Below are 9,271 nucleotides of genomic sequence, written 5' to 3'. Positions count from 1 at the left end.
TCTTATATACAATCTAGTTAGAATAGGTTTATGACGAGTCTGGAAAAGTCATTAGTACCTTTGATAAGGAAGAAAGCAATATAGATGGTAGTAATGCCAAATTTTGAAGATTTTATCAGCATTCCTTACGTTTTCCTCATTCTATATATTGGAAGGTACGTCTTTTTTATTACTACTACGTTAAGATCTTGACGTTACAAGTAGCAGTACAATACAGCCATTTTCACACTCACCTTTAGAGTACCTAAACAACTGGATAGGAAGCTTGCATGGCAATGCCACAAAGACCTTCTGGAGCTCCACTATCTCTTTGAATCCTCATATAGCCATTCTCACCCCAATTGGTGCCCCATGAATTCTTAATTAACCAATACTTGGTACCATCTTCACTGGTTCCATACCCAATTGCAGTAACATCATGACTTAAATTAGTCCCACATTGTCCGGTGAAAACTCCGCTGGCATAAAACTGCAAGTCATGACCAGTAGCGTCGAGGGAAACTGAAACTGGCTGTGTGGCCACTGCTTGTAGTATTGCTAACTCATTATTGGAAGGTAAGATTACAAACTCACTTATGCGAGCTGCGTTAATAGATGCTTTTTCTTGGTCACAAGTTCCATCCATAGCCTCATATGGGTAATTTTCTTCAGTGGCTAGTCCTTGGTTTTGTATTATATATGTAAAGGCATAACTCACGACACCACCACCACTGCACCCAGAATTGCCTTCCACGACACAGTCCACTAGTTGTTGCTCCGAAAGGGAGATCAAGTTGCCAGTTTTGATCTGATAGATCCCCTCTACTGCTGCTACTGCTGAAAAGGCCCAGCAACTTCCTAAATAAGAATCAATAATAATAAAAATCTTGTTAGGACATAAATAAATGTAGCAAATGAAGCTAGACTAGTTTGAGTTTTAGAAAATGTTATTCTCTTACCACAGTACTGGCCTTGGCTCTTAATGGGGGTTACAGCTCCTTTCTCTCTCCAATCCATAGTCATTGGAATTCTGCTTAGGTTTCCATATCTAAAAGTGTTTTTAGGTGATGAACTTGGTTGGGTGGAAATCTTGTATCCAGTATGAGTGGCAATGAATTCTTCATTCGTTAAGTCTGCAAATTCATTGACACTTAACCTGTAAGTGCGATTCCCTTGATTATTGACTTTGTCTATATACTCCACATTGTCCTTGAATATCTTCAAACGCCTTTTCTTCTCAGCATCATCTACGTAGTTACGTCCATGCTGAGTCATCCATTGCTCATGTCTCTCAACAAAGGATTCTTCAAGTAATGGACGGGACAAGGATTTAGATATCCAAGTCCCTAAAACCAACAACATGACTGTGATAAGTTTTTTCCCTAGTGTTAAAACCATATTTTTTACAATCCGATGAGAGTTCTTTGACAATGGCTTTTTGTTATGTGCCCAATTCCTTCGTGGTTGCTTGGAGGGAACCAAGAGGTCCTACCCAATATCAATACTATCAATATTTATATATATAAGTAGGAACTTAATGTGTGAGAGATTTGTATGATTTGGATCCTATCCATTTCCAAGTGAAATGGAAAGTGTATATTTAATGGCTATGATTTAAAATGAAATAAATATATGGTTCAGATTTGCCAATTTATTTAAAATTATCGTCCACTTTGAATCTTGCCCATTAAATAGAAATTCTATTTCCATAAAAATGAAGTGGATCCATATCTGTCTTGGAGAGTATGAGATTTTGGCACGTGTTGCAAAAAAATTGAGTATTCTTTTATTTAATCTTCTACCTAATCTTTTAGTAAGCATTTCACCTCATCCTTTAATTAAGGCTTTGCTTTTTTAGAAAATTAATGCTCATTTTAATAATTAGTGTCACGTGTCATTCTTCTTTGAAATGGAAATAAACTTCCTTTTTTTTCTTCTTTTTTTTCTTTTTTTTGAGAAGAAGCCCCTATTAAATTAACCTTTCACCTAAGTTAAGTTTTTAATGAATTGATTTCATTTAACCTTCCACCTAAATAATGGATTTAATGAAATATTTATTTTTCATTATTTAATTAATACCATATGTCATTTTTCTTTGAAAAGGGAATAATAAGTACTAATTCATTTAACCTTTCTCTTAAAAAATGGTTTTAATGAAATATTTAATTTTTATTCTTTATTTGAATCAACAATAAATTACTTTATTTCTATAGTATTTAAAATTTAATAAAAAATTTTGGACCACCACCTAATAGGATATATATATATATATATATATATAAATGAGATGGGTTCAAGTTACATCTGATGTAACTCTAGTAAAGTTACACCTTTTTTACACAGTAGATTTATAAGAGATCTAACGACTAAGAAAATGTCATTAAATGCTATTACTTTCCATCTCATTCGTAATTAATACTAGCATTTTCTCTCTTCTTATTTATTTTTTTTCACTTGATTAAAGGGTACACTGCCAATTTTAACAACTTGCATTTCTATACTTGAAAAAAAGAAAAAAGAAAAAATTTGCATTTTATTATAGTATCGTATAGTTTTTCCTTTTTTCCAAGTATAGAAATGCAAGTTGTTAAAATTGGCAGTGTACCCTTTAATCAAGTGAAATAAAATAAATAAGGAGAGAGAAAATGCTAGTATTAATTACGAATGAAATGGAAAGTAGTAGCATTTAATGACATTTTTTTAACCGTTAGATCTCTTATAAATCTACGGTGTAAAAGATGTGTAACTTTACAAAAGTTACACCAAGTGTAACTTGAACTCATCTATATAGCATGTAAACTATCTCATTGATTAATAAATGTTTTTTTTTTTTTTGGATGTTTTAAAAATTATGATGGAAATGAAAGGAAATAATTTAAATAGACAAATTTATCCCTATTTGAAAATGGACTTGTAACATTGGTCTATGATTGATTTGTTAGATTAAATAATTGTTTGTTTTTAGACCCTTTAAAATACAACCAAATTAACCTAGTTAATTAACCAAGTGATTACTTAGTCAAATTATCCAAATCTAGGTTAACGCAAATATATCATATCATTGTAAAGTGCGGAAAATAAAGAATACAACGATATGATAACCCAGGAAAACCAAACCGGTAAAAAACCTGAGGATAATTTAACCTAACTATCCTCAAGATAAAACGAATCTACTATGAAAGAATTGAAGTTTACACAATAGCGACTTAGACCACTAACATCCTATTGCTACATCGAGTAGGAAACTTACTACCACAACCATGTGACTGCTCCGAATCCACGGACTACTTCTTTCTTGAATTCCCAACAGTCACAAGCACTCCCGCTTGTATATCTTTAAGCTCTTGAATCTACAACTGAATTGATCACCAAGCTCTCAACATCAATCTTGAGATTGGAAACCCTAAGTGTATGTGAAGACAAACACCTTTAGATCTCACAGAAGATTCACACACACAGCATAAAGAGCAACCTCAAAACATGGCTAGGGTTTTCCCTTTTATACTTAAGACAAAACATAAAACCCTACACGTCAAATGAGATTGGGCTAAGTTGGAAATTCTGTAGAAAAATAATCTGCATGACTTTCGATCAATCGAGTCTAATTCTCGATCGATCGAGCCAGGCAGATTTACACAGTAAATCCTGCAGTAACTCAATTCTAACTTTACATAAAAGCACATACTTTGAGCAAGTCTAAACAAGACTAAAACATTTTGATCATGGTTTGCCAACATTACAAAATGAAGTTCTAATACATTAGTTCATAATTCCTTAGAAGCTAACAATAATTACTTAATCAACATTCTCATTCCATCAAATACCACTAACGAAAGTATAAAACTACTATTAAATATTATAAAATAATTTTTATTACCTCAATAAAAATTATAATAAAAATAAAAATAAATTTGATCTATTTATGGAAAATTTTCCAGAAGCTTCACATAGGAAGCAACCACGACCTGAATTGATCAAACGAAAACCCTAACGTCACGTCCGCCATGGCATCGACGCCGCCGTCTTGTGCTCCCAATCAACAGCCAGTTTCTGTGCAGAGTTCTGGCGCCAATGATGAAAGTATTGGACGCCACGTACTTTCCAATCCCCATGCCTTTCGAGAGCGAGTACCTCGAGATCTTGAACTGGTGGGACCCATTCACCATCTCAATCATCGAGGTCGATGTCATCGTGGTCAGAGTCAAGCAAGACAAAGAAGATGAAGACAAATTCGCCAACGTGGACTCGCAACATGGAAATATCAACCTCGAATTAGGTTTTCCCTAAAAATTTGTCCCATTTATTTTTTTCACCATGGCGCAAGGATCGCAATCTCGGAGCTTAATTTGAGGGGAAATAGAGTGGTTATGATTTTTTTTTTCTCAGGAAAGTAGGGTGTTTGGTTGGTGAGAAAATCTAGGGTTTGATCGATTTTTGTGGCTATATATGTTTCTCAAAGCTTCAATTTTTAGAGAGAGAGAGACAGATGGGTTAAAGGGTGACTCTGAAATTTGGGAATGGACTTTCCTTTTAGTAAGTTGTGAATTTATTTTTATTTCTATTTTTATTTCTATTTTTATTTTTATTTTTTTCATTCACTTTAAATTTTCTAAGGAAACAAACAAAGATTATTTATATAATCGGTTTGTAATTTTGTTAATTTAGAAAGGGTAAATTGAGGAATTCATTTGGTCAATAATTTATCTACTCTACTCTCCCCCCCCCCCCCCCCCCAAATCTCTCCAATTTGGGAGAATTAAAAATGAGGGGTTAGAGGTAGTTGAAACCCCTCCAAACCTCTCCCCCTCCTTCCTTAAAAAACTTCCAAACAAGGTAATTGAATTACTCTCCTTCCCATTACTCTACTCCCCCTCCTTTTTTAAACTTCCAAACAGGCCATTCGATTATACAAATGTTCAGATTGATCACAATTTTGACAACCTACAGGTTGATTAGGACTCATCTAGTCATTAGAACATCTTGATTCATTTCAATTTTTTGATTACCTTGCATCTCCTTAAGCATGCATTGTCACTAAAATCTAATAGCTCCAAGTTTATCTTTTAGATACTTTGACATTGAAATGTCTGGCTCTGATACCAATTTTTATTGTTGATGCCGTATTATTTCCAAACTCAATTAACTGACAAAAACTCCAATTTAAGCATTCAAAATTCCAAAAATATCTTCTTCTTCTTCTTTTTAATCAGGAAAATTAGGAAATTAGATGAAATAAATTGTCCTCATTGGATGTTGTATACAACAATTTGATTATTTGAGAGTCAAAATGCCAAAATCATCCTTATCTTCCTAATTTTGACCAAGCTGATCAATGGTCAAACCAACTAAAAATTCACCTAACCACCAAATTCGGCTTCATTTAAACCGAATCCACCATTTAACCAACCTTGACAAAGGTTTGACCTTAACTTGACCAAACATTCAATTGCTCGATCATGAAAAATTTATTCCCATTTAAGAATCATTAAATTTCCTTTAATATGATTGCTCACAAGTGTAAGTTCCGTGAATCATACCTCATTTTATGACACATCAACACGTTAGTTTCTTCTTGCAAAGGTGGGGTACACGGTACTCAATCTCCCTAAAAGCAATTTTAGACTCAAAGTCAATGCAAGCCTAGGAGTACACAAAGTCTCTTAAAAAGAGACAAAGGAATCGTTGCCTGATTAGAGGTCCAGGAACCAATACATGACTCCATGAAGGTCTATCTACTAGACTAGGTCTAGAGCTAAGGTACAGGATGGGAAGATGTTAGGCACCCCAAGCACACTCAGCTATAGTTCGCCTACGTATATATCATTACTAAAAAGTGGTCAAGTGAGGTCTACCTAATGAGACTATGTGAGCATGAGTATACATCTAAGCCCTAGAGTTCTTCTACAAGTCATGTGAAACATGTAAACTAGAAAGTAAAAAAAAAAAAAAATGATCATGTAGAAGACAACCAACCTAAAGTTCAAAGGAATGTATAAGCATATGCACATCTAATCATGTAAACATGGAAGCATGTGAACATCCAAACATGTGAACATAGAAGAATGTGAAGATATAATCGTGCAAGCATGTGAACATGAAAACATGTGAACATGTGAATGTGCAAGCATTTGAGGGTATGAACATCTAAGCATATGAGCATCCTAGCATGTGAACATGGGAGCATCTTAACATGTGAACATGAGAGCATCTTAACATGTGAGCATGTGAACATCCAAGTATGTGAGAATGTGAACATCTAGCATGTGAAAATAGGAACATCGATGCATGTGAACATGGGAGCATCTAAACATGTAAGCATCCAAGCATGTGAACATGCGAGCATGTGAGCATGTAAGCATGTAAGAACATGTAAGCATTGTTGATACCATATTTTGTTTGGCCCTGATTCATACGTCAAAACAAAGACTAGAAAAAAAAATAAAAATAAAAAAAAAGGTTTGAAACAGTACAAAACTATGAATTTCAAACCCCCAAAAAAGGAAAAATAAATACAACATTTTTGAATGATGAATCAAAAAGTCACAACATTTGAAAAACCCATTTTACAGAAAATCTAGCCAAAATCCTAACCGAGTATGGTCAAAAAGTTGACTTTTTGATCTGATCATTAGACCATGTTGAATTTTAGACCGTCTCGTAGGGAATATTTTCCCCTTAGAAACGATAGTCTACGAGCCAAAATAGAAGTTAAAATGGATGAGATATCACAAAAACACCAAAACCCTAATAAAGTCTTCACTGTATTGACAGCTTTTTATTCAGGAAAATTGACGGCTTTTTATTCGGCTTTGCGGAATAAACTGTATCGATTGGGCAAGAACTGGAATAAATGGGCCAGACCATCTTGAAGAACAAGGTCTTAGCTAATTTTCACCAAAAGGGCTCGATGATATTAGCTTTGGCCTAGAAGATATGAATTTTTCAAGGAAAGACGTTCAGAATTTTTCAACTTTGGGTCACCTCTATTCTGAGCTCAATATCTCAACGACCGTAGCTCCAAATCAAACGAGGCTAGAAGCATTGGAAACTAGAAATCTATCGCTTTCCATGCATATAAAATTTGAAGAAAACAGATCTTGGAAAGGCCTCCAAACAGCCACATGAAATCGATCCAGAAATTAAAAAAAAAAAAAAAAAAAAAGACACACAAAAAAAATGCTGACAAGGCGTTGACAAAGTGGATGAGAATGGAGCTAGCATTGGTGTACCAGGGTACACCAATGCTAGTCGTCCCTTTGAAGGGGTGGCTAGCACTAGTGTACCATGGTACACCAATGCTAGCCCCCCATTCCTTCATTTTTGCTATAAATAGTCCCTGCCCCTTTTAGGAAAATCATATAGAGTTTTATGTAGAAATTGATGAAAAAGTGAGGTAGAAAATTTGTGTAGGATTTGTGAAAAAAAAAAAATCTCTCTCTCTCTCTTTAGGAAACCCTATACAAAAAGCTTTCTTCATTTCTCCTTTGTTGTAATCTTTTGTAGGTAAGGTTTTGGGATAGGTTTAGTTCTTTAATAACTAAACTCATTCCTCCCCTTTTAATTTTGTAATCATCTCTTTATATACAAAAATGCTTGCCTTTCCAAGGCATTGGGCGGGTTTTCGGTCTCTTGGTTGATGGTAGCCATTGATTGTCTGGATCATGCAACTCTTTGTCTTAGGAGTGGTGATATGACTGATCACTTGGTTCCCACAAATGGTGCCAACTGATGATGCACAAAATTGTCGGTGAGTTGATCATCCATATACGCACCAATGGGTGTACTTGAAGAACAAAAAAAGAGAGAAAGAACCTTCAGAGAGCACTGATAGGGTGCCGGACAAAGACCCTCCAAAGGTTAAGTCAGTGATAGTAAAATCTCCAAGAACCTAAGAATACAAGATCTAGGGAGAATTCACGTACCTTGAGAAGTTTAGGGTTTGGTGCTTATATAGTAATGGAGAGCTAACCAAAATCCCTAGATGTAAGGGGTTTCCTTATGGAGAGGATATGGAGTTAAAGGCCCCGAAATCTTAGGTCTTCTCTTCCCATATATGGAAAATTTGATTGCATAGTAGGGTTTTTGGGCATGGTGTGCAAGTTATTTCCATGTAAAGGCATATAAGTGGGAAGCATGCAAATCCTACGTGGAATCTGGAGTAATCTATCTTCGAGGGAGGGGACGTCCTAGCCCTTCGATCTTCCAAACCAATGGGTCAGGAGGATGCATGACATCCCTCGATGAATCCCTGATGACGGAGTCAATCGGCATAGTCATGATCCGATGGGTCAAGAGGATGCATGACGGATCCCTGATGACGGAGTCGATTTGCATAGTCATGATCTGATGAGTCAGAAGGATGCATGACATCCCTCGACAGATCCCTGATGACAGAGTCGATCGGCATAGGAACAATCCGATGGGTCAGAAGGATGCATGACGAATCCCTGATGACGAAGTCAATCGGCATGGTCACAATCCGATGGGTCAAGAGGATGCATGACAGATCCTTGATGACGGAGTCAATCGGCATGGCAAAGTGTGTCGCACGGTGTCAAGGAAGGTACTTGACAATGCTTTTGGAGATCAAAGACTCTTTTAATGAGCTCGTGATGCTTTTAGTAACCGAAGACTCTAAGGTGTTAAAAACTTTTTGGATGGTGAAAATATTCCCTATTATACCGAATAGTATACAGGTTTGTATCGTCATTTCTATATGACTCATGTGCACATTCTTAGGGGGAGTAATTCTACCTCTTACACATTCATAGGGGGAGAAAGTCATATGGGAGATGCATATGTAAAGGGGGAGAAGACATTCTTTTATAAGAAAACCTTGTTTTACTTTGTGCTTGTTTTCTCGTTGCTTTATGGTGCTTTGAGTTATGTTTAGTATCATCTATGCTTTGCTGCTCTCATCGCATCATGCTCTTGTGCTCTAGTAGGATCTTGTTCCTAGATGCATATACTTCATGTTTTAATCATTGGTTGTGTGTTTTATACACTTTGCCCTGTGAGTGCTTATTCATGCATTAGTCATACATCTCACATGCATACTAGATGCACCTTTGCTGCACACACTCTTAACACTTGACATGTTTTGCACTTCATTCATGCTAGTTAAGTCCTTTTAGACCTTTTAGCTCTTATAACATGTTCTTGTGTCTATGTCATGCCTAGGTTTACATCATGTTCCATCATCCTTAGCATATCATGTATACTTTATGCTTTGCAGCATGTTTTAAGTTGTCTTTGTTTTTCGTTTGAGCTTCATTTTCTCATTCATTTTTGC

At 35.7% G+C, this 9,271-nt stretch overlaps 1 protein-coding gene across 1 annotated transcript; it reads right to left on the bottom strand.

The window, feature by feature from the left end:
• Nucleotides 1–244: 244 nt before the first annotated feature.
• LOC126721861 (zingipain-2-like) lies at nucleotides 245–1,459 on the bottom strand. Its single transcript, XM_050424937.1, has 2 exons — nucleotides 939–1,459; nucleotides 245–837 (listed from the first exon to the last, which is right to left on the bottom strand). The coding sequence occupies exons 1-2, from the start codon at nucleotides 1,375–1,377 to the stop codon at nucleotides 245–247; spliced, it is 1,032 nt and encodes a 343-aa protein (XP_050280894.1). The 5' UTR covers nucleotides 1,378–1,459.
• Between the last annotated feature and the right edge of the window lie 7,812 nt (nucleotides 1,460–9,271).

This window comes from Quercus robur, chromosome 4 (genome assembly GCF_932294415.1).
Source record: "Quercus robur chromosome 4, dhQueRobu3.1, whole genome shotgun sequence".
Classification (NCBI taxonomy): domain Eukaryota; kingdom Viridiplantae; phylum Streptophyta; class Magnoliopsida; order Fagales; family Fagaceae; genus Quercus; species Quercus robur.
Note: the sequence above shows the minus strand (reverse complement) of the source record. Positions and strands in the feature narration are given on the sequence as shown.

Excerpts from the sequence above, each read along its gene's own strand:
- LOC126721861 (XM_050424937.1), bottom strand. The coding sequence starts at position 1,377 with ATGGTTTTAACACTAGGGAAAAAACTTATCACAGTCATGTTGTTGGTT. Across the intron at positions 838-938 it reads GAGCCAAGGCCAGTACTGTG|GAAGTTGCTGGGCCTTTTCA; the intron begins GTAAGAGAATAA and ends ATTCTTATTTAG.